Here is a 26,811-nt window from a genome sequence, read left to right as displayed (position 1 = left end):
AAAAAAAAAAAAAATTCCTATTTCCGGAAATTTTTTTTCCGGATTTAGCCTATTTCCGGAAGTAGCTACCGTTTCCGGAATTTTTTTTTCCGGAAACAGAGGCTGTTTCCGGAAAAAAAATTTCCAGAAAGGGTAGATTTCGAAAAACATTACTGATCCGGTTATTTTTTGAAATTTAATATTAAATTTGGATATTAATAAAAAATTCGGCATAACCTTCATGCATAAGAAAATAAAAATTCAACATTTTTTCCATAGATGAAATGTTGGACTCATTCTGCTTCTATAGATGAAATGAATATTTAGTAAATAATTTAAATCCAACTTGATACGTATAGTGAGGTATAAAGATGTCACACCCCGCGGCCACGAGGCGTGACAGGGCCCCGCCGTAAGCATACAACTCCATGTATGCTTACAAGGCAATTACAATATTTCCATCACATCACAATAAAATACATAAAATAAGTTTATATATATAGTTCAAGTACAAAATGTCTGGTACAAGTAGATCATACAAGAGGTATCTCGTACGGATACCGACCATAAGGTGTGACATAGAGAGCACTATACAACAAAACAAGATATGCCTCTCTAGTCAAATAACAAAATAACTGCTAAGGTAATATGGTGATCTATACCAAGGGTCAACTACTAGCGTGTCTCTCCAGACCCAGCCGCACCGATACCTGTAAAAAGAACCCAAAGGGTGGGGGTGAGAATAAATTCTCAGTGCGATATTTGCCACAATCAGGTTATTGGACTTGCAATCAGACTCCATGTTCAAAAATGAAATCCATACAAAATCACATTAGCAGTTCTATTACAATATATAAATGGATGCACATGCTTGACAACAATAATCGAATGAAAAGCAACTTAAGGAATTTCCAAGATGAAGTTCAAACAAACACATATTTGGCCTAACTTATTTTATTATGGCTGGTAGCATCTACAGATGTTCCACCGAGCTAGACCCTTTATCTGACCCTCATCTGTAGGGTTACAGACACCTACAGATGTTCCACCGAGCTGGACCCTTTGTCTGACACCTATCTGTAAATGCTTTGGCTTAACCATTTACTAAAGTCTGGTTCGAAGTCATAAAATGAAAATTCACATGAAATAATTCAGAATGTCGTCATAGTCAACTGACCATCCAAATGCATTACCACGTAGGGTAATGCCCCCGAGCCACAGACGTCACACATAAGTCACCCATAATCACAATCAACACATATATATATAGTCACCCACCCCTCGTCCCAACCGGTACTGGGAAACCTCGAGGGCCGTTCACCTAAGGCCATTAAGATCCTGGGATCAAAGTCAGCTAGCAGACTTTGCAAATTCATTCACATATCATCTCAAAGTTAGCTGATACAGCTCAACCTTGCCATTTCATTCACATATCATTTCACAATCATCAATTTGTGGTGACCTTTATCCATAGTCAATTCATAAGAGAACAATCAAAATGACAACCATACAAATATGCAAATGAACCATATCACAACAATTCGGTCTTAACTAGATTGAGTTATGCTAACAATTCACACAATTACGATTATGCAACTAACAAATATGCAACAATCAAACAACAACATGACAATTCCAAATATGCAACAATCAATCACACAACATGACAATCGAAAAAGATAATTTAATTTCTGAAAATGAAACATCAAACAAGTCCAAGAACCCCGCACCTGATTATGAAGAGCGTATCTTGCGCTTAAGGTTCAGACGTCTCGAGAGGTCCTGCGAAATCGTGCTCAACCGAGCCTACGCCTATGTTAACATATACACACTTGGTTTAATCCTGGTTCAACGGTCGACATGCTTACTCGAGTTTAGTAATGGCTTATACCTTCCTTAACCAATTCTTTATACTTTTGTATTGAGTATTTTTATTCTTCTTTATCACTTAATATCCATAAAATTCACCTAATTTTACATCTGGTTCCTCTAACCCATACAAAATTCCATTTATGCAACCATTTGCAAGCATACCCATTTTTGGTCATTCATTATTTTGCTAATTTAATTCTTGTAGACATTTGAGAGTTGAGCGTGTAAGAATTTTAAAAGATAACCGAACGATATATATTATTCAACTATACTCATTTAATCAATTCATTCTCGTGTTAATTTGGGGGTTGGTCATCTAAAAGATGTTAGAGATAACAATTCAATTTCTCGATCACTTAAACCCTAAATTGATCAAAAATCGAAATAAATTCTAGGTTTCAAAGATAAGAAAAGGGACTTACCGATTACACTTCTATTAGCTTGGATTAGACTAAACAATCACAATTCTTCCCCAATTTTTGGATTTGAGCAAAACCCTAAATTGAAAATCAAGGTTGAGATGAAATCGAGAAGAGAATCACCAAATTAGCAACATGGAAGCTCAATGGAGATGGATTACTCACCATTTACACAACAATTTTGAATTTGAGTGAAAACCCTAGCAATGGAGATGAACTCAGATTTTGTGAGAAGAGGAGAAGAAGAACTTACCAACGGGAGAGCTAGATGGGGACTAGGGAGAGATATTCAACCGATTTCCAATCCCTTACTTCAATTTCTCACTTGTTTTGATGGATTTTAGAGGGAGAAGATGATCTCTCTCTCTTTTTCTTTCTTCTGGACGGACACACAAGAGAAGGGGGAAAGGATGGAGAGAAAGAAGGAGAGACAACAGGAATTTTGCTAAATAGACCCTCACATTGTCGGATAAAACGTTGTAACGTTTTGGTAAATCGTTATAACGATTCAGCTGGTGAGAAACGCAAGAAATAGCGTATAAAACGCATAATTTGGTGTATAAAACGTTATAACGTTTTGGTAAATCGTTATAACGATTCAGCTAGTGAAAAACGCAGGAAATAGTGTATAAAATGCATAAGTTAGTGTATAAAACGTTATAATGTTTTCTGAAAACGTTATGACGTTTTAATTGAATCCAGCCTTCATAAAATCGTCGTTTTTCATCAAGTTTTACAGTGAAAAACGTTACATAACGTTTTTAAAACGTTATAACGTTTTACGATTTTTTTTACGATTTTTTTTTTTTTTTTTTTTTTTTTTTTGAACGTAACAAAAGACATTTCCGCTATCCTATACAAATTATTTACTGGAACCAATAAAAAAATGTGAGCTTATATGCAAAATTTGATATTACTTGTATTTTTGCATTTCAAAACTATTTCAGCACAAAAAACATATCAATAAAATCTTGAAGTATATCTAATATTAGACTAATTTTGCGCTCAAAAAAATATATATGCACTACGAATCTGCATGGATAAAGTTAATATTAGACTAATTTTGCTCTCAAAAATATATATATATGCACTACGAATCTACATTTTTATCTCCACAATAAAATGTACTTCTAGATCAAATTTTACATTTTTTGATTTTTTTTTACTATTTATTAAGATGGGTACAAAAACTAGTCAAATTTAGACCATTGAATTTTGTACCCATCTTAATATATAGTAAAACAATTCCAAAAAATGTAAAATTTGATCTAGAAGCACATTTTATTGTGGAGATCATGTTAAACGTTTTGGATTGACGATTTGGACTTTAAAAATGTAGAAAATGGTTGTGGTAACTTGTTGTAACTCAAAAATTGTTGTAACTTGATCCCTCCTCGTATAATATATATATATATATATATATATATAGAGAGAGAGAGAGAGAGAGAGAGTGACTAATATGCTTTCAGTAGCATATGGGCCGAACTGCAGCCATTTTTATTAATACCCAAAAAGAAAAAAGTTAATTTTAAAAATAAACCGGCATCCTATTTTTTTTCAAAAATAACCTAATCACCTGGCCCACGGGCGGTCTCCTAGGGGACCAAACCGCCCCCCCACAGGCGGTCTCCTAGGGGACCAAACCGCCCCTCCCACAGGCGGTCCTCTTTTTTTTTTTCTTTTTTTTTTTTTCAGAGATCTGAGTATTTTTATTTAAATAATTTTGTGAAGAAAAATTTTTCTTGTTTAGTGTGTATGCCAAAAAATAAGACATTTGATAAATTTATGAAGTGATGTCGGAAAGGGGTTTTGGACATACGAGCACTTTTCGGAAAGGGAAGGACGAGACCGCTCTGATTTTGCCTGGGAAAACCCCAGGCATCGTTGTATCGGAAGCATTAGAATTTCAAAAAAATGTCGTTTAGTGCCTCAAAAGCTCAGTTTAAGTTTTCGTACGACGGTAGGCATTAAAAAACAACGATTTTCAAACCATCTTAATAAATAGTAAAAAAAATTCAAAAAATGTAAAATTTGGTCTCCAAGCACATATTAATATGGAGAACAAGGTGAACGGTTCAGATCGACATATATACATATATACATATGTACATATACATATACATATACATATAAACATATATTATAAAAAAAAATGAGTTTATAACAAAAAGAATTGTATATATGTATATGTGTATATGTGTATGTGTATATGTATATGTGTATATGTCTGTGTATATGTGTATATGTATATGTATATATGTATATATGTATATATGTATATGTATATGTATATGTATATGTATATGTATATGTATATATGTATATGTATATGTAGATGTAGATGTATATGTATATGTATATGTATATATGTATATGTATATGTATATATGTATATGTATATGTAGATGTAGATGTATATGTATATGTATATGTATATGTATATGTATATGTATATGTATATGTATATGTATATGTAGATGTAGATGTAGATGTATATGTATATGTATATGTATATGTATATGTATATGTATATGTATATGTATATGTATATGTATATGTATATGTATATGTATATATGTATATATGTACATATATTATAAAAACCGAAAAAAGAGAAAAAGATCAACAAGCTGTGAGAGCTTGGAAATTTTTGAATAAAAGCCAATTCCTTCATTATTGTTATATTTAGACTTGTGATATCTAACTGACAAATAAAATCAAAGTTATAAAGAGTTACGACATCACTTCATAAATTTATCAAATGTCTTATTTTTTGGCATACACTCTAAACAAGAAAACTTTTTCTTCACAAAATTATTTAAATCAAAATACTCAGATCTCTTAAAAAAAAAAAAAAAAAAGAGGACCGCCCGTGAGGGGGCGGTTTGGTCCCCTAGCAGACCGCCCGTGGGCCAGGCGGTTTGCCTATTTATTGGGCCGCCCGTGGGCCTGGCAGTTGGATTATTTTCAAAAAAAACAAAACTGGTGGTTATTTTTAAAATTAAGTTTAATTTTTTGGGTATTAATAAAAATGGCTGGCCGAAGTGCTACCGGTCCAAATTTGAAATTTCAAAATTCAAAAAGTCAATCTGAACATTTAGATGTGATCTCTATATTGAAATGTGCTTGGAGACCAAGTTTTACATTTTTCTGTATTTTTTTACTACTTATTAAGCCACTTTGAAAATAAGCCACCGTTGGATCAGCAATTTTCAAAGTGGCTTAATAAATAGTAAAGAAATTCAGAAAAATGTAAAATCTGGTCTCCAAGAACATTTCAATATAGCACTACTACAGAATAAGTAATTGTACACGAACATAAACAGGAGAGCTACACGGATTTCCTGCCGTGTGGAATACGAGGGTGTAGAAATCCCTGAATATTTACACATGGATATTTATCCGTGTGCGATTAGAAGAGAGCTACACGGATTATTACATAAACAACCATGTACAAACGCTTACCAGCGTCGCTCTCAAAATAACCGAGCTACACGGACTTTAGTTAAATGTCCGTGTAGAATTGTCTTATTTTTTATTTTATTTTTGTGGCTAGCCTCCAATTTTGCTAGCCATTTAAAATCAGAATTCTAAAACAGAAAATATTAAACATAAGCTTTTTAAACTCATAATTCCAAAACTATACAACAGTATAAATAATTCATGTACACTACATTATACAAAATTATACAAATTCATATTTAGCATTACAAAATTCTTCTTGAAACCACCATGCCTAAATACATCTGCTTCTTGGAGTAACACTTTTTGCTTTGGTCCTATAATTATAATTTGGTATTAGTTAGTAAGAAGAAAAGGTAGATGTAGCAAATATCAATTGTTATTAATAAAATGAAAACTATAAGTAAGATAATATGAAAATCATAAAAATTGTTATTCGTGGTAACCGAAAATTCTACCCGGTTATATTTTTTTACAAAGGGTAACTGAGCAAAATTTTTGGTTACCAAATATGTAACCGAACAAAATTTTTGGTTACCAAATATGTAACCGAACAAAATTTTTGGTTACCAAAATTTTTAGTTTAATTTGTAACCGAACAAAATTTTTGGTTACCAAAATTTTTAGTTTTATACTTTTATTTGTAACCGAACAAAATTTTTGGTTACCAAAATTAGAGGAAGAAAATAGCAAAGTAATTTAAAATACAAAAAATTTTTACATTTTTTTGCAATTAAAATACACAATCAATCCAGAATCCATAAATTCAAAATAAAATAGCAAATTAATTTAAATCTTACAAGTCTGAGTGCAGACATAGGCGGAAGCATTAGTATTGACCTAAATAAGCAATAATAATAAGCTGGTAACAGAAAATTAGAGGAAGAAAAGAGAAATATATATATCCATGACTAAGCTTAGCAAGATAGAGAGGAGAAATACAAATTAACTTCAAAGATCGCAGATTCTAGCTCCTTGTGCACAAAAATCAGAACGGCGCTGCTGGAAGGAGAGAGAGAGAGTATTAATTGATCAAAACGGCGCTACTGGAAGGAAAAATTATTTTATATATATAATCAAAACCCTAGAATAATCTTTCTACACGGATTTTTAAGTAAAAATCCGTGTAGCTCTCTCAAGGCTTTTTACACTATTATTTAAACAAAAAACCGTGTACAATTTTCACCTTTCTACACGGCTCTTTATTAAACGTCCGTGTTGCTCTCTCAAGCTTTCTACACTGATATTTGAACAAACATCCGTGTATAATTCTTACCTTTCTACACGGTTCTTTAATAAATATCCGTGTAGCTCTCTCAAGACTTTCTATACTGTTATTTAAACAATAATCCGTGTACAATTCCTAATAAACGTCTGTGTAGCTCTCTCAAGGCTTTCTACACTGATTCTTTAATAAACATCCGTGTAGAGATCCCACAGATATTTCGGGCTTCCAAAAAATTATAATTTCTCCACGGTTTTTATATAAAATTGCAAAATCCGTATACAATGTGCAGTGTACAATGACCATTTTCTGTAGTAGTGTAGAGATCACATCTAATAGTTCTAGACAACTTTTTGAGTTTTAAAATTTCAAATTTGGACAGATAGCACTTCGGCCTATATGCTAACGAAAGCATATTAGTCACACACTCTCTCTCTCTATATATATATATATGATCCATCTTCTACATGTAATATTGCAATCAATAAATAATAAATGTTATTGCAATCAATAAATAATAGATGGGCCTATATGTAATATTTGCCCTTCTCAGCCATATATATAGCATGTGCGCTTTTATTATGAAGTTATAACATTTGTCCTTGTTAGCCACGTTTTAATGATAAGACTGATTGACAGGACATGTTTCTACTAGACTTACTATCAAGAAGACTTGGAGTCAATTAACACAATAAAACAGGAGGGTAGTTCGACGTTACTGCAAAGGGACAATTATTAGTTAGACATATTTATGGGTAGAACTAGGAAACGTGAATTCGTATCTAGGTACTGCACCGAATTGCAAATAAATATGATACAATCTTAGCCGAGTAATAAAAATTCAGTGCCTCGATACTACAGAAAACGCGACTATAGACGGTAAAAAAAGCTAATGACACACGGTTCTGCAACTGTGTTTACACGCATCGTGTATGAAATGGCGATACATTATGTACAGTTGGAGACCCGTGTCTATATATAATTAATATACACGATTCTTACAAAAGAACTGTTTCAGATCTCCAAAAGTAAAACACTGAAATATGTGATTTATAAACAGCCATAGTAACCGAGTATAATGACAAGAGTTAATTTAATCTACACGGGTAAAAAAATATGTTGTTGGCCTCCTCCATAAGTGAGTGATGGGTCCACCCTCAACTAAGTTGACGTTGATGTTGGAGCTGGAACATGGCCTTCACCAGCTCTCTTCTAATTATTGTGCATACATAATATGCATGCATAAAAAAATGAAAATTCAACATTTTTTCTTAACTAGATTTTGGAGAATGTGGTTCTGGAACTAAATTTCTTTCATTATATATATATATTTCTGCTTACTTTCTAAGCTTTTAGTATTGCTAAGGGTAATTTAATATACGTTTATCATTATTTTATAATCCCCAAAGAAATGGTTCATTATTGCCTGTTATCTCAATTAAAAATAAGAAAAGAAAAATCAAACCTAGCTTCCAAGTGTTTTCATAAGTGAGACGTTTAATTATATTGGATCTGGTAGGAATAATTTATTGCAAGTCAGAAAAATTATAACTTGTTATCTCAATAATTAATGTTTCAAAAGCGAAACCTTATCAATATTTGTTTAGTACTTGGAGGACATCCAAGATGAAAAATGAGAAATAAAAATAAGTCGGAAAGAGTGCTTAAAACATTTTAATTAACAAAACATATATATTATTTTATAGAATCATTCAATCAAATTAACCTAACCTTTAATCCAAAATTTAGTATTTACATTTAAATTAAACTATATAAAACTATAATTGTTCATGAGATTTGCTTTACAAAAAATATATCTAATACAATATAAATTATGTTATATAATAACAATTTCTATAAAACAATCTTAATTAATAAGTCATGTAAATTTCATAATATGCTGAATTTCAGAATAAACAAATTTTGGAATATATTTTGATACAAGCCTTCAAATGTTGAAATTTTATCATGGATTTAAAATCCACAGAATATATAATCTAAATTTTTTAAAAGAATTGTAAATTTACATTCGAAAATCTTTTAGATCACTTAATAAACAATATAAAATACTTTGATCTAATTTAGTAATGTTTACGAAGTTTATATGCAGGACCAGCAAAAAGTTCAGAATTTTTCACTACTACATAACTGCAGACTTTTATACTACAAAATGAAATATATATATATATATATATATGGAGGGATCCACTAACACTATTTTTGGTGACACCGAATTACACTCTGCATTTTCAAAGTTTTCAAAGTCCAAATAGTCAATCCAAACCGTTCAACATGAAGGATATATTTACTATGCAGATCAAATTTTACATTTTTTTGAATATTTACTATTTATTAAGTATTTTACAAAATCATTGTTTTCAGACCATTGAATTTTTTTGCCCATCTTAATCAATAGTAAAAAAATTTTAAAAATATATAAAATTTGATCTGAAAATACATTTTATTATATCTATCATGTTGAACGGTTTGGATCAACTGTTTGGACTTTGAAAATGTAGGATATAATTCGGTATCACAAAAAAAGAGTGTAAGTGGATCCCTGCTATATATATATATATATATGAGTACGGCTAACGCGCTTCCTCTAGCATATGTGCCGAAATGCTTCCGGTGGAAATTTGAAATTTCAAAATCCAAAAAGTCGATCTGAACCGTTCATCTCCTTCTCCATATTAATATCTGCTTGGAGACCAAATTTTACATTTTTCTGAATTTTTTTACTATTTATTAAGCCACTTTGAAAATCGCTGATCCAACGGTTTTACTGTTTTGTTAAGCCACCGTTGGATCAGCGATTTTCAAAGTGGCTTAATAAATAGTAAAAAATTTCAGAAAAATGTAAAGCAGATATTAATATGGAGAAGGAGATGAACGGTTCAGATGGACTTTTTGGATTTTGAAATTTCAAATTTCCACCGGAAGCATTTCGGTCCATATGCTAGAGGAAGCACGTTAGCCGTACTCTATATATATATATATATATATATATATATATGATCTATCTTCTAATTAATATGTTATTGCAATCAATAAAAAATACATGGGCCAATATGTAATACTTGTCCTTGTCAGCCAATGCATAGCATGTGCGTTTTTATTAAGTTATAACATTTGTCCTTGTTAAGACGGTTCGTCAGTTAATGATAGGAGGACATGTCTGTACTAGACTTAGTATCAAGAAGACTTGGAGTCAATACTTAATAGGAGAGAAGGTTAGTTCGACATATATTATTGCAAAGGAACAATTATTGGTGTCGGCTTGCTCTCCATATAGGTTTATGGATAGAACTAGGAAACCAGATCCGCTACTTTTCTCATAAAAAACCGAGTCTATATTTTTTCTGGTACTGACATAATTACAAATAAATATGACACAATTTCATTTGAGCGATTAAAACTCAGTGTCTCACTACTTCTACATAATATGTTATTGCAATCAATAAATAATAATACATCAGCCTTGTCATGCCAATACATAACATATGCGTGTCTATCATAAGTTATAACATTTGTGTTTGTTAAGACGGTTCATCAGTTAATGGGAGGAGGACATGTCTGTACTAGACTTAGTATCAAGAAGACTTGGGAGTCAACACTAATACGAGAGGAGGGTAGTTCAACATTATTGCAAAGGGACAATTATTGGTGTCGGCTTGCTCTCCGAACAGGTATGGGTAGAACTAGGAAACCGGATCCGCTGCGAGTCTGTATTCTTTCCGGTACTGATATAATTACAAATAAATATGACACAATTTCAGTTGAACGATTGAAATTCAGTGTCTCAATACTACAGGAAACGTGACCATACATGGTTAAATCTAATGACTCTCGGATTTGTAACTGTGTTAAAAAGCTACGTTCTGGTACCGAATATGATCTAAATTCGAAAAAAGAAGTCTTGCTCTCCTTTCTCCTCCCTCTCTTCAAAGAGAGATGGGAGAGAGAGATAGGAGAGCAAGTCCCTTTTTTATCTAAGAAAAGCAGAGAATCTGGTTCCATAGAACTAGGGTGATTATAATCTCACCAATATTTTGGTCAGCCTTTTCTCAACTTGAAATTATATGGAAATAATATATTTTTTTATTAGCTCTTGACTTTATATTAAATTAATTTAAAAATATATAAATTTGAGATGTAAATATATTATTTGTAAAATAAATCCGTTTCAACAGTTGAAAACTTCAAATCCGTTGTTTAAAATTCAGCTCACCAAAAACATTTGATGAGCTTATTAACATCTCCAGTACTCGATGTTTAATATGGTTATTAAGATCCGCATTCCTGTTCTAATCTGAATGGAGGATAAAGGCAGTGGAGCATATTTATCGGACATATCAGGTGTGTAAAAGGGCCAAAGGTAGGTGTGGCTTGCTAGAGCAAAATTCATCTAGGATTCAAGTCCAGTAGTCTACAAGCCCGTGTGAAGCCCAACAAATTCAGCAAATCTAATAATTCTGTCCCCACTCAAATAATACTGGCCCCGGCTCTATTCCGAATAGGCACCAAACCCGTCACTTTCGCAAAATATGAGATATCTCAGAGGATACGCACTCGAACTCATGAATTTGCATCCTCTATCTAATATTTTGGGTGACTTTTGGAAATTCTGAACCGTTCAAATACATTCTACACGAATCTCAAAGCTCAAATAATGTTGGCCCTCTGCTCTATCTCCGAATAGGCACCAGACACGCAGCACTTGTACTGATGAATTCGCATCCTCTGAGATATCTCATATTTTGGGTGACTTATGGAAAATTTTGAACCATTCAAATATGTTCTGCACGAATGCAAAAGTTGAAATAATACTGCCCCCCTCTCTATCCCCGAATGGATGCTAGACAGGTCAGTTACGCAAAATATGAGATATCTCAGAGGATACGCACTCATAACTCATCCCGTGCGACAAGTTCAGAATAAATTTGTATTCTGTTTTCTTAACCTTTACAAGGTACAATACAATCTTTTTTGAAAAGTACTGGTATAACCACCGATTTCATAGAAATCAAGCATAATTGATTTAGTACCTAAAACAGATACCAAAATCAAATACGATAAGTCTTACAACAATTCAACATTAAAAGACATGAAAGCATATATATACAAGTAAAAAACAGTATCACATCAAAAGCTAATCTCCCAAAAAAATGAATACTAAGCAAGCAAAAGCTCAAAAATCAGTCATATCCTAGAAGACTGGTAATCCAATAAATCTTCATTCGTCAACTCGTCTCCAGACATTTGACCTGGGGAGCTGCCAGCTCCAAGAGCCTGGATTGACTCCTCTTCCTCTATTATCTGATCTGGGAGGTCCTTAACATCACATGGAAGTATTAGACTTAATTTCAAGTATGAATTTTCAGATCTAAATTTACACAAAAAGTAGCTAAAGAAATTATCTTAAACCCTAATAATTTAGCAAAAATGGGAGTGGTATTATCATTAAAAATAACGTTATTTCTTTCTAACCATACATTCCATAAGATAATTCATCTTAACAATTCTACAAGTAATTTATCCTTTAAGGGAATAGAAGCATCAAGTATCTACAAATCATCTAAAGAATTACATTCAAAAGTGAATGAATTATAAGTTGCAATCCAATTCCAGATCAATCATACATAAGAACAATGTATAAATAAATGGTCAGTACTCTCATATTGGTCACAAAATGTACAAGTAAGATCCCCTGGCCAACCTTTTTTTGCCAAGTTAACCTTAGTTAGAATTTTATCTCGTCGGATGAGCCAAAGAAAGATTTTGATTTTTAAAGGGATCTGAGATTTTCAAATAGTATCATATTCATAATTTGAAATACCACCATACTCTAACCATTTATAAAAAGGATGAACAGTGAAATTATTATCTTGTGACCATCTCCATATCAATCTATCTTTCAAATGAGAAGACAAAGTAAAGTGTTGGAACTTGTGATGCAAGGCAATCAATTCGGTCCTATATATACTAGTTATTTGCCTTTGAAAAGACAAACTTAAATGAGAATTAGAAAAGGCCCTTGCTACAGAAAAAAAAACCTATCAGTAACAACAGAAAAAAGTTTGGAAATTGATGTTTTAAGGCATGTTTACTACACCATCTATCTAACAAAAAAAAAGTTGTATTTCCATTTTCTATCTCTTTATTTAATCCTAATTTGATAACCACATGATCTTTTAGGATTGATCTCCAAAATGGTGGACAAAGAGAAGGAGAAGTTCTAGTGCCATATTTACTAAGTAAAATATTTTTCTATCTACCAGAAACAGAATTATCTAGAAACCGATATCACCATTTAGCCAGAAGGGCCTTATTCATAAGCTTATGGTCTAAAATCCCCAATCCTTCTTGATTTTTACTTTTGCACACAATTTTTCAAAAGACCAAGGAGTATTTTTTTCTAGTAGAGTTACCCTCATGCCATAAAAATTTACGTCTAATTTTATCTATTTTATGTCTAATTTTAGCAGGTAATCTATATATGATAACCAATATAAAGGAATAGCAGAAAGCGCAAAATTTCGAAGGGTTACTATACCCCCTAAAGATAATAAAGAGCCTTTCCACCCTTGCAATCTTTTTACAATTTTGTCAATTAAAATTTGTCAATCGATATCATTAAGAGTTTTTTTATTAATAGGAACACCTAAGTAAGTAAGAGGTAAAGTGAAAATCTTACACCCTAAAATTGAAGTTAGTTCATCACTGTCAGTACCTGATAAGTTAAGAGGATACATCTCGCTTTTTTCGTAATTAATTTTCAAACCAGATACATTCTCAAATGCCACTAATAGTCATTTGATATGTGTTAAAACTACTTTATCATCCCTAAGATAAAGAAGAGTATCATTTGCAAAATGTAAATTCATAACATTTCCTAAATTTAAAAAGTTTCTCAAACCATCTACAAATCTTTCTCTATTAGCTTGTTGAAGGATTTTGTATAAAACATCAGTTACAAGAATAAAAAGGAAAGGGAATAGGGGATCTCTCTGTCGTACCCCTCTTTGACAAGAAAAATATGGGCCTAAAGTACCATTTAAATTTACACATGTTCAACTACCTTCTAAAATTAATTTGATCCAAGTAATAAATTTTTCACCAAAGCCCCTAGCATGTAATATTTCAAGTAAGAAATTCCAATTAACATGGTCAAATGCCTTTTCAAAATCAAGTTTGAAAATAACACTCTTTTGTTTTTTAATTTTCACTTGATGAAGAACCTCATGTGCACATACTACATTATCCAAAATTAATCTATCTTTAATGTAAGCTGTTTGAGAAGAATCTATTAAAGAATCCATAACTAAAGCTAATCTATCAGCTAATAATTTTGTGATTAGCTTAAAACTACAATTAATGAGACTAATAGGCCTAAAGTTTCTAACTGTGATAACATCCTCCATTTTAGGGATTAAACATATGGAAGCAAGGTTAAACTTGGAAACATCCAAATTATTATTGTAAAATGCTGTAAATATCCTAAGTAGATCATCTTTAATAATATTCAAAAACGATTGGTAAAACTGAAAGGACATACCATCAGGCCCAGGAGCCTTATAGGGATTACATGCAAAAACTACCCTTTTAATTTCCTCTAAAGAGAAAGGTGCTTATAAAAGAAGATATTGATCAGCAGTTAAATTTTTAGATGGAGCCCACAAATTATCTTGTAAGGATAATAATCTAGGAGTAGAGGATCCCACAAGGCCTTTATAAAAGTCTGTAACATGGCGTAATATTATAGATTGATCAAAGCATATAGAACCATCAATTTCTAAACAACCAATTGTATTTTTCTTTTTCCTACTTGATGCCACTACATGAAAAAATTTAGTATTAGGACCTCCTTCTAATATCCATTTTAATCTAGACCGTTGTTGCCAATACTGTTCCTCCTCTAAATAGAGCTTATATAAATCATGTTGACAAGATTTCCAATCCTCTAGTTCAATCTCACTAAGACAATTGTCTTCTAATTGATTTTCAAAATATCCTAGTCTAGATAACAAATTAGACTTGATTCTTTTTTTTTCACCTCTAACATTAGAACTCCACCCTCGTAATTTCTGTCGTAAAGATTGCATTTTTATTTTCCAACTATTACATAGATCAGATGTTAAAGGATTATTAAGCCAACATGAAGAGACTAAGTCATAAAATTCCTTATGAGCAAGCCAAGATTTGTCATAAAATTCCTTATGAGCAAGTCATAAAATTCCTTATGAGGAATAACAACTACTTGAGTATCTAAAATTAAACAAATATTATCTGGGTAGGCCCTTAGTAATAAAGTAAGTTTTGAGAGATTAAAGTGTGAGTTTCAAGAAGTGGAACAAAAACACCTATCTAAAAGTGCCTGTGAGGTAGAATTAAGAGATCGTGCCCATGTAAACTTTTTATCAGATAACGACAATTCCATTAAGTCATTGTTCCTAACGAAAGAATTAAATCGACTACTAATTACATGATTATAAATATTACCATATCTTTCCAATCTTCATGTAATCATATTAAAATCACCTAGAACTAAGAAAGCATCAATTTCAAAAGAGCATATTTCATTTAATTCAAGAAAAAAAGCTCTTCTTGAAGCAGCGGTTAAAGGTACAATACAATCTTATATAGAACATTTCTCAGAGAAAGGAAATAAACGAAATCAGAAACAAATTTAAATAATAGGAAACAAAATATTCAGCTTGTAACCAGCTCTAATACTGTGTCACTCCACAATAATCTAAAATGTGCAGTGGGCATTGGCGCGACAGTGCGATCCGATTCCAGCAAAACAAATATTACTAATAAGAAAACTTAAACAAAATTTCATTTAAAATAAAAGAATCACAAAGGTGTGAAATGGTTTGCCTCCTTTCAGCAGGCTCACTATTTCTTTACTAAAGCCTATTGACCAAAATCGGCCTTATTTGAAGTTGGGTACAATTTAAGCCCATATAATGGGTATACTATCTTACTTTTCAAACAATCCTAGGCCATTGATATTGAGTAGGGGTGTAAACGGAGCTGATTTGGAGCGGATAATGATGATATCATATCCGTATTCATTTTTCAATGAGCGGATACGAATACAGATACGGATATAATGAACGGATGTCAAAATTTGAAACCAAATTCGCCTTAAACGGATACGAATACGGAGCGGATAATTCACGCATACGTATTCGAATACGAATATGAAACGAATAATTGTCGAATAATAATCATATAAATTTTATAATATAATTATGGTTTTAACTATATTCAAAATTTTAAATATAAAAATAAATAAATATAATTTTAATTCACTTCTTTTTAAATTCCAAATAGATTTTGAATTCCAAATGACAATTCACGGCAAAAGTTGTTAGAAATTTGGACTTTTATATCAAATCAGGCCAAATAATAAGCAGGTCTTTAATAATTATAAAGGTCCACAATAGTACATTGTCAAACTCCACGCACCAATTCATGTCCTCAAACGTCCTGTCCGGTTCTCGATATTTGAAAAAGTTTAGTCGCACAATGAGAATACTTAAAAAGAGACGTTAGGAGGAGTGCCTATAAAACAGGTGAGTGCACAAGTCATTTGCCTGGTTCTCGAAGACTGGCGATCCACTAATAGCGGATGAAAATATTTTAGCGGGTCCGTATTTGGGTCCGAATGGATCTGGATATATACGGATATCCATTCCGTTTAGACTCTTATGGAATTATCCATATCCGTATCCAGGTTATTTTTTCATACCCAATAAATATTCAGATCATTATTTAGGATTATCTGTATTCGTTCAAAATGGATTTGGATTATAGACGGATTCGGAACGCATATCTACAGAATAATCCGGCTCCGTTTACACCCCTAATATTGAGTTGAGACATACATATGGCTAATTTTAGTTATAAATTAAAGTAAGTCATAGTTTAGATCTAAATTGAGATACTTCTTAGCAACGCAATGTCTCATTTAAAATATGCCCCGTTGCAGTGGCACGATATTAGTTGGCTATTATAGAATTTAATTTGTATGGATACACTAGAAATTATCCTTCAAATTTACACCAGGGATAAATGATGCACTAATTGTACAGATTTGTTGATGAGAAACAGTTTCTGTTATTAAAGATCGATACTCAATTTGATACCATAAATTATAAAAAAGATATTTTTGTGCCTTTAAAATTCAACTCTAAGGATGTAGATACGTTAGAATGTACTTTAAAAATTAGATGTATGTGTTAAAATTATTCAGAAACTAAAATGACCATAAAGATGCATGTAACAAATTCTTTTAATATCTCAGTTTTAAAACTGAAATTTAATTGCTCTGCTAGGTCTTAAATAAAGAGGAGAGAGTGTGACGAGTCGTCAACAAAGCATTATACGAAAACATATTAAATAAAAGTTTGATAATACACTACAGCAAAATGGAATTTCTGCAACCGGTATTAGCGACCGGGGATGACGCCGGTCGCAGAAATTCAATTTCTCGAAAAAAAATAAAATAAATTCCATTCATCAGGCGACCACTGGCATCTGCGACCATATCAGCGACCGGCGCCATTACCGGTCGCTGAAAGTATTGGGTAAAAAAAAAAAGGCGTCAGCCTTCTCCCCCGCGCCAGACAGAACCCTAGTTTTTTCAATTTTCCCCCGCGCCCAATTCAAATTTCAGTGATTTTTGGTGATTTGCTGCGATTTTGTGCTCAAATCTCTGCTCAACAGGTTAGAACCTCGAATCTCTTCTCAAATTTCTGCTCAATTCGATTTTCTATTCAATTCGTATTTTTTTCAATTCGTGGTTAGAAGGAGCTTGAGTGGACCAGCAGAGGCTCGGTGAACCAGCAGAGGCGACACTGGTATCTTCTCTCTTTTCCCTTGTTCGATTTTGCTTAGTGAGATTCTGGATTAATTTTTTTTTCGTTAATTTGATATTAATCTAGCTATTGGAAGAGGAGACTGCTAAAAGAATTGAAGAAGCAATTAGGAAGAGGGCCAGCAGAGTTTGAGTTCAGAAGCTACCTTGATCGCAGCCAGAGAACGGTACTTAATTATCATGTATTTAAATAATTGTATCCGGGTGGTACCAAATTAGAACGGTACTGGTATTGACAAGTTAGATATAGGTTTGTGTAGTTTAGATGTTATTTGGTATGGTACAATGACTTATGTAGTTTAAATGTTTTGTTTAGATATTATTTGAGATATGATTGGCATTTATGTTTGATTTTTGGTATGTTTTTTTGGCACTTGTATGTTTGATATTTGTTGTCTTATTTATGTGTATTGATCTAATGTTGTATGTTTGTTATCAAATATTATGGAGAAATGTAAATAATAAAACAAACAAAAAAAAATGTTGGTAGAATCATCAGCGACCGGTTTTGAGTATCAGCGACCGGAGAACCGGTCTCTGATACTTTTTTCTGACGTCAGCAAAAAACAACAGCGACAAAAAAAATTAGTCGCAGAAAACTTATCAGAGACCGGATGACATCAATCAGCGACCGGTGACGTCATCAGAAGAGTATCTGTGACAATGCTTTCAGCGACCGGATTATCAGCGACCGGAATCGGATATCTGCGACCGGGATTACTATCAGAGATCGGCGTCATGACTATCAGCGACCGGAGTCGCTGATAGTCTTTTCTGCTGTAGTGGATTGTACAGCTTGTCAAAGCATTATAAGAAACATAGAAGAAAGTGTGATTTTTAAAACTACATTTCAAAGTGAAAGATAAGTCATCGGTCAATTGGATTAAAGTCTTAGTTCAAGAAACCTCGAACAAGTCGTGGAAGTGTGCTAAGCGGTCTGCTGGTGCCGTAAAAGAACTATGGGCATCAGGTTTCCTAGCAACGTGTTGGCATATAAGAAATCAAAGGAATGTACGTATTTTTGTGGGAAATGAGATTCCACCAGAATTTCTTGTGGTAAGAGTGTTTCATGAGGCCAAATTGTGGCACAGGTGGTGTTAGAGTTAAAACAGGGGAAATGACAGCGAATGGGTACTGAAATAAATAGATGTTTCCATAGCTAGGGAGGCCAACTTTGTTTTGTCGAATCCCCCTGTAGCGTTTGTATTGGCTCACTTACTTTTATTTTAATTTCAATAAATTAAATCACCTTGGAGGAACTGCCAAAGCCAAGTTTCTCAAAAAAGATAATACATGCCGGTGCTGAAAATAACCTTGAAAATTGAATAATAAAAGACACAAAGTAAAGGAAACCAATGATATATAGTGCAGAGTTACAAGGTGCTTTTGAATAAACCTTCGTAGCAAATCATAAAATTAAACAAAACACAGACAAGATACAACACTAAAAGAATTGACAAACAAGGAATATAAAAAAAGATTAAACAAACAATTCCTTCCTAATTACATAGATGGTAACGCCACTTTTCTCTTGTGCAATTTAGAAGCCTCGAATAGTACAGTGAAAATAAAAGCATCACGTGCTCGGGGGATATATGTAGGAAAAAACCGTATAGAAAGTTTGTACAAATGTAAGACATAGAAGTAGCCCAGCAGCACAGACAGAAATTGCTTTCCACGGACTGCTGAAGTATTCACTAATCAAGTTTTCTCGCTGCCTGTTCCACCATGATTGGTCCCAGTTTGATTTAATGTATCCGTTCACTTTCATGTATAATTCCGCCAAATAGTGATCTCTCTCAAAAATATCAACTTCGGTGAACTGGTTGATGAACTGAGTCACCTCCTTTTCACTGCCTAGCCAGTTCTCAATGATTAACGTGTGATTTTTAAAATTATATTTCAAAGTGAAAGATAAGTCAACGGTCAATTGGATTGAAGTCTCTGTTCAAGAAACTTGGTACAAGTCGTGGAAGTGTGCTAAGAGGTCTGCCGGTACTGTAAAAGAACTATGGGCATCAGGTTTCCTAGCAACGTGTTGGCATATATGAAAGCAAAGGAATGTACATATTTTTGGGGGAAGTAAGATTCCACCAGAATTTCAAGAGGCGAAATTGTGGCACAGATAGTGTTAGAGTTAAAACAGGGGAGATGACAGGGAATGGGAACGTCTACAGTACTATGCAACGTTGAAAATAAATAGATCTATGTATAGCTAGGTAGGCCAACTTTGTTTTGTCCAATTCCCTGTAGCGTTTGTATTGGCTCATGCATGTACTTTATTTTAATTTCAATAAAATCAAATTGGAGCAACAGCCAAAGCCAAGTTTCTAAAAAAAAAAAAAAACCTGCAATCAGTGCTGCAAAATAACCATGAAAGTTGACTAATAAAAGACACAGAGTAAAGGAAACCAAACATATATTGTGCAGAGTTACATGGTGCCTTCGAATAAAAAAAAATGTGTGATATTTTTAAAAAAAAAAAAGAAAAGATAAAAAAAAAAAGATACAACACTAAAACGAATGACAAACAAGGAAGAAGAAAAAACGATTAAAAATTAAATCCTTCATAACATAAATGGTAACGCCACTTTTCTATTAAGAAGCCCCGAATAGTACTGTGAAAGTTAAAGCATCATGAGCTCGGGGGAACTTTGTAGGCATAAACTGCAAAGAATGATTGTACAAATGTAAGAACTAGAAGTATGAAAGCAGCAACGAGAGAAATTGCGGCCCATGGACTGCTAAAGTAGTTCCGAATCAATACTGCTCGCTGCTTGTTCCAGCTTGATTCACTGTATCTATTCACATCCCAGTATAATTCCGCCAAATACTGAAATTCCCCATCAATAACACTACCTTCGGTGACCTGATTTATGAAATGAGCCAACTCCTCTTCACTGCCTAGCAAGTTCTCAATGATTCCGCACTCTTGTAATATTCTCACATCATTTGGTGTGTTGACTAGATTATTCAAAAAAATAACAAAGCATGTAAAGGGTGATTGCTCTTTGCCATATTTGGAATGTTCAAATGCTATAAAGTTTGCGATTAAAAGCTTAGAGCAACCGCCGATACTTAGTTTAGGGATTTTCAGGACACCATTTTGAAATGATATTTCGAGTATATGCTTTGGGTGGTCATTTTCTTTGAATTTCAGGCCCTTTTGTTTGAGTTCAGTGGCAGAAGGGATCATAGCCGAGGAATCTTTGAATTTCAGGCCCTTTTGTTTGAGCTCAGTGGCAGAAGGTATCATACCCAAGAAATCTTTGAATTTCAGGTCCTTTTGTTTGTCTAGGTTGGGCACGAAACAGTGGTAACAGAGATGGACCAAATGATGAATTTCAGCTGGTGGAGGATTTCGATATATGGAGTTTGTGATGTAGTAATATGGTAGACATTGGTCAAAAATGTAAATAAGTTCATTAACAAAATTCTTTCTATCTTCTTGTTTTAAACCAATCTCCCACAACTTCTCGACTATAAAGAAGGGAATTTGGTTCTCTAGAAGTACCAAATCACGATCTATGAAATGATAATTCCAGCCAACATCACAAATATAATTTGATTTTTTTTTGTGATATTTTAAGAAGTACTCGAGCAAGAAGCATCCATCAAGCAGCATCATCTCGACAAATTCATTGCTTTTAAGATCAAACGTCTCACTATAACAGCCCCGTGTTCTCTTTTCTAACAACTTCATCTCTGATATACAGAGATCCAAACTTATGTGGTCCTCACGGGACAAGAAATCCCGCAAGAACCGCCTTTTTTGTTCCTCTAAGGTTCGGAGGTGCTTTTGACCATGGTGGAATGGACCGATGGAGATGACAGAGGGCTCAAATAGATTCTTCTTGGTTTGCGAAATGTTATGTGGTGTGCGAAATATGGTGAAGTTCTCCGCCTCATTCTCATAGCCCCATAATGTGTTGAGTTGACGTTGCAGAGAGGTTTTGAGATCTACAACTATCGGGGCTTCTGACAGAGGAGAGGCTTCAAGTTGGATTGATTCAGACAGAGGAGTGGGTTGGACATCTTGAACAATCTGGATTTCTTCCATTTTTTATTTTTTGGTGAATGAAAGAGTTTTTGGTTGAACTTGAACAAAACGGGCTTTAACATTTGTATTTATATTGATCATTAGTGTGCCCCCATCACGCTGAGCTGGAAGATAGGACCTTCGATCACCAGTTCGATCTAGCTCTCTTTAATTATTGTGCATACATAATCTTGAACTTTCATGCATAAGAAAATAAAAATGCTACTTTTCAACAGAGCCCTTGCATTATTGAAAAATCTTTCCTGAAATAAAGGCCTAAAAGTGAGCCACGAATTGCACGAGGAATTGAGAGAAAGTTAAGTCTTCCTAAATTCCATAACTAAATTTTCACGAAAAAAGTAACGGACCAGCTCCGTCAAAAAAATAAAAATAAATAATGTTCCAATGCTGATCCTTTTTTTAATTATCTTAAAAATTATATGACGTTTCGATATAAATTTTGTAATTATATTCACCAGTCTCTTTTATTATTATGTCATGCAGACATGCACCTAAGTTAAATAATTGAATTTCCGAATCACTGTTTTTCATAATAATAATAAAAGGGAAAATTTCTCATGTACCCATGGAAACTTTTAAAATAGCCAATTTTCTCATGAAAATCTCATAATATCCTGACAAATTTAATGAAATAAAACTAAAGAACACAGCGCTCCCATGAACTCCCTTCCCTCCCAATTTTATTTATTATCAGATTTTTTGTATTACAGAATTGATCGATTAAGAGTTGCATATGCTCCTTATATCATAGAGCAATACAGCTATTACATCTCCAAGTAAGGAAATAATCTTTTTTAATAATGAAAACAATCTAACATGGATTTACTACTCTCTAATACTAGGCCGAAATATACATGAAATTTATTTCCTTATCAGCAAGATCTAATTTGACGATTCCTTCATGAGTCATGATCTAATACTTCATGGGTCATGAGCAATATAATCTGACGAGTCCTTCATGAGTCATGATCTAATACTTCATGGGTCATGAGCAATATAATCTGACGAGTCCTTCATGAGTCATGATCTAATCCTTCATGGGTCATGAGCAAATCCTTCATGGGTTATGACACTTTCTTGACACGGTGCTTCTTTTACACTCCCCCTCACCGTGGTAAGAAGATATCGACCATCCCAATTCGACTAACGGCTTGCTGAAACTCCTTGCCACCTACTGCCTTTGTTAGAATGTCAGCAGCTTGCTCGCTCGATTTTACAAATGGCAATGTGATCACCTTAGAATCCAGTTTCTCCTTGAGAAAATGTCGATCAATCTCGATATGCTTGGTACGATCGTGTTGTACTGGATTATGAGAAATCTGAATGGCAGCTTTATTGTCACAGAATAGTCTCATTTCTTTTATGTTTTCTAGTCCAAGTTCTGTTAAGACCTTTTTTATCCATATCAATTCACAGACTCCCTTGACCATTCCTCGGAACTCTGCTTCTGCACTTGACAAAGCAACTACATTTTTCTTTTTACTCCTCCAAGTCACTAAATTACCTCCAACAAAGGTAAAGTATCCCGCAGTTGACCTCCGGTCCAAGACATTACCAGCCCAGTCTGCATCAGTGAAGCCATCAACATCTAGGTGCCCATGTTTCAAGAAGGTTATTCCCTTGCCTGGAGTTCCCTTGAGGTATCTCAGTATTCTTAAGACCGCATTCATATGCTCATCACTTGGTGCATGCATAAATTGGCTCACCACTCCTACCGCATACGCTATATCAGGACGAGTATGAGATAAATATATAAGCTTCCCAACTAGTCTCTGATATCTCTCCTTGTCTACTGGATTTTGGTCAGATTTTATTTCCAACTTCAAGTTTTGCACCATTGGAGTCTCGGCAGGTTTACACTCTAGCATCCCTACCTCACTCAACAAGTCCAAGATATACTTCCTTTGAGAGAGAAATATACCTTTCTTGCTTCTGGAGACCTCAATACCCAAGAAATATTTTAGCCCTCCTAAGTCTTTCATCTCGAATTCTTTTGAGAGCTGCAGTTTCAGCTCCTTCATCCCTTCTTCATCATTACCAGTAATGATCATGTCATCGACATAAATTATCAACACTACAATCTTACTCCCTTTTCTCTTGAAGAATAGCGTGTGATCAGAATCTACCTGCACATAGCCATAGTTCTTCATCGTGCTTCTGAATCGTCCAAACCACGCTCTGGGTGATTGCTTCAAGCCATATAGCGCCTTATTGAGTTTACACACCTTCTTCTCCCCTTCTTTATGGCAGAAACCAGGAGGAATGTCCATGTAAATTTCTTCCTCCAAATCTCCGTGCAGGAATGCATTCTTCACATCAAATTGGTTCAATGGCCACTCGAGATTAGCTGCAATTGACAAAATAACTCGAATTGTGTTAAGTTTAGCCACGGGAGAAAAAGTCTCCTGAAAGTCAATGCCGTAAGTTTGGGTGTAACCTTTTGCAACCAAGCGTGCCTTGTACCTTTCAATCTCCCCTGCCGCATTATATTTAATGGAGTAGACCCATCTACACCCAACAGGTTTTTTTCCACTCGGTAAATTAACAAGTTCCCAAGTGTTATTTTTCTCAAGGGCTTCCATCTCCATATTCATTGCGTCAACCCAGTTTTTATTTTCACAGGCATCTTCAAATTTTTCTATTATGGCAACTGAGGACAGCTGGTTTGAAAAGGTCTTAAGCACTTTGGGTAAATGATCTGTTTTCACAAAATTCACAATTGGGTACTTCACAGCACGGCTTGTCCCATCTTCTGGGATATACTGCTTTGGTGGTCTACCTCGATTTATTCTAGGTGGCAAATTATACCTAGGTTCAGGAATACTTACCTCTGGAGCACCCTCTGGAGACCTTGGCTCGAGTGGTGATTGTATTACTTCTTCATCTTCACTTTCCCTATCTATCCAGAATTTCATACTGGATGATGATTCTTCATTGCTTCCCAGTCCGTGGCCTTGTAACAGACTCGGTTCTGTTTCGGCCGAACTTGGGTCCATTCCAGCCTGCACTTGGTTGTCACTTGTTTGTTCTAGCACATGATCAGATTCGGTTTTGTCTGAACTGCTGACATCAGCCCCAGTAAAATCCGAACTACTGACTGTAGTCCGAACTGGTCCTGGCTCTAGGTTAAGTACTGGTTCTAGATTAACTTGATCAGGTATTTGAAACAAAGAGGGACTCAAGAAACTAGACTCAGTTGGTACACTAGAATTTGGTTCTCCATTACTCTCTCCCTGAACCAAATTCTGGTTCATGAAGTAGAACTCATTTTCAAGAAAAAACACATCCATAGTAATATAGAACCGCCTCTTTGTAGGATTATAACACTTATACCCCTTTTGACTCGAACTAAATCCCAAAAATACACACTTCTCAGCAAACGGTTCTAATTTCGATCGTCCCGTCTTTTGAATGTGAACATAGACACTACATCCAAAAATCCTTGGTTCAAGGTTGAGAATAGATGGGATAGACACTTGGGTTGACAATTTTTGGAGTGGTGTTTGGAAATCATTAGATTTGGTTGGGATTCGATTCATAAGATATACAGCAAAGGTGACTGCATTATCCCAAAAAATGTCGGGCACTTTACTCTCAAATAACAAGGCTCGGGTGATTTCAAGAATTTGTCTGTTTTTGCGCTCAGCTACTCCATTTTGCTGTGGAGTGCCAACACAGGAAGTTTGGTGTAAAACCCCGTTTTCCCTAAAGAAGGTTTGAATGCTGTGATTAATAAATTCTGTCCCGTTATCACTTCTGAACATTCTGATGCCTATACCAAATTGGGTTTTGACCATTTTGTAAAAATCCACAATAATTTGAGACACCTCATTTTTTCCTTTTAACAAATACAGCCAGGTCATACGAGAAAAATCATCAGTAAATAGTACATACCAACGACAACCTGATTTTGACATGAGTGGTGATGGACCCCAAACATCAGTATGAACAATATCAAATACATATGAACTTTTATTCAAACTATCTGGGTAATTATTTTTATGGCTTTTTGCCTTAACACATGTTTCACAAATAAATTCTTCATTATTGAATCCTACAAATAGATGGGGTAAAAGTTTTCTCATATATCCGAACGACGGATGTCCTAACCTCCTATGCCACAACCACACTTTATTCTTTAACTTCTCATTCCTCACATGAAATGCTTTGCCACAATTTAAGTCTTCTAAGTAATACAATCCACCACGTCTAGTACCATGGCCCAAGGTCTCCTTCGTGAGGGTGTCCTGAAAAATACAGTGAGTAGGAAACATTAGAACTGTACAATTTAATTCTTCAGTTAATTTTCCCACAAAGATAAGTTTTGTAGAGAGGGAAGGAACTACCAAGGCATTTTTAAGAACCATTTTTTCAGATAAATGAATGTCTCCAGTCCCAATTACAGGATAAATATCACCATTAGCATTCAAAATTCCCCCTTTAGTCACTGGTTTATTCTCAGAGATGTCACATTTTTCAAAGGTCATGTGATCGGTAGCCCCGGAATCAATAACCCAATTTCTCAATTTTTCAGGACTTATTTGCTTATTTTCAGTTCTAAAATGAACAAGAGATGAGGAGAAATTCTTACCCAATTCACCATAATTACCAAAAATACCTGTGCTTTCCTCTCCTGGCTCGACTTGCTTACCAGTAACCGAAGCTGCCCTCTGCTGGTTCTGTATTTTCACCGAACTGCTGCCCCCTGCTGCTATCTGCGTACCACCAAGGTGCTGAAAATGCAATCCGTTCATGCTGCTGGTTGCCAGCGCGTTTCCTGGGTGCTGCCCATCGGCTTGAACGGTTCCAGGCTGATGACAAGGAGAGTCACATTGATTCGTACCAGTAAATTCAGAATTTGCTACTGTATATGCTTTTCCTCGATCTGACTGCTTCTTCTTTCCTT

The 26,811-nt window shown here is 34.2% G+C and overlaps 1 protein-coding gene and 1 long non-coding RNA gene across 2 annotated transcripts; both read right to left on the bottom strand.

The window, feature by feature from the left end:
• Positions 1-507: 507 nt before the first annotated feature.
• Positions 508-2,650, bottom strand: LOC144557447 (uncharacterized). Its single transcript, XR_013512667.1, has 4 exons — positions 2,524-2,650; positions 2,274-2,348; positions 1,710-1,791; positions 508-689 (listed from the first exon to the last, which is right to left on the bottom strand). It is a non-coding gene; the product is annotated as an uncharacterized LOC144557447 (long non-coding RNA).
• Positions 2,651-20,380: 17,730 nt separating this feature from the next.
• On the bottom strand, positions 20,381-21,929 carry LOC144557308 (UPF0481 protein At3g47200-like). Its single transcript, XM_078305869.1, has one exon. The coding sequence runs from the start codon at positions 21,903-21,905 to the stop codon at positions 20,481-20,483; it is 1,425 nt and encodes a 474-aa protein (XP_078161995.1). The 5' UTR covers positions 21,906-21,929; the 3' UTR covers positions 20,381-20,480.
• Positions 21,930-26,811: the final 4,882 nt, after the last annotated feature.

This window comes from Carex rostrata, chromosome 7, assembly GCF_964058835.1.
Source record: "Carex rostrata chromosome 7, lpCarRost1.2, whole genome shotgun sequence".
NCBI classification, from domain to species: domain Eukaryota; kingdom Viridiplantae; phylum Streptophyta; class Magnoliopsida; order Poales; family Cyperaceae; genus Carex; species Carex rostrata.
This window is presented reverse-complemented; position numbering and strand designations above follow the sequence as displayed.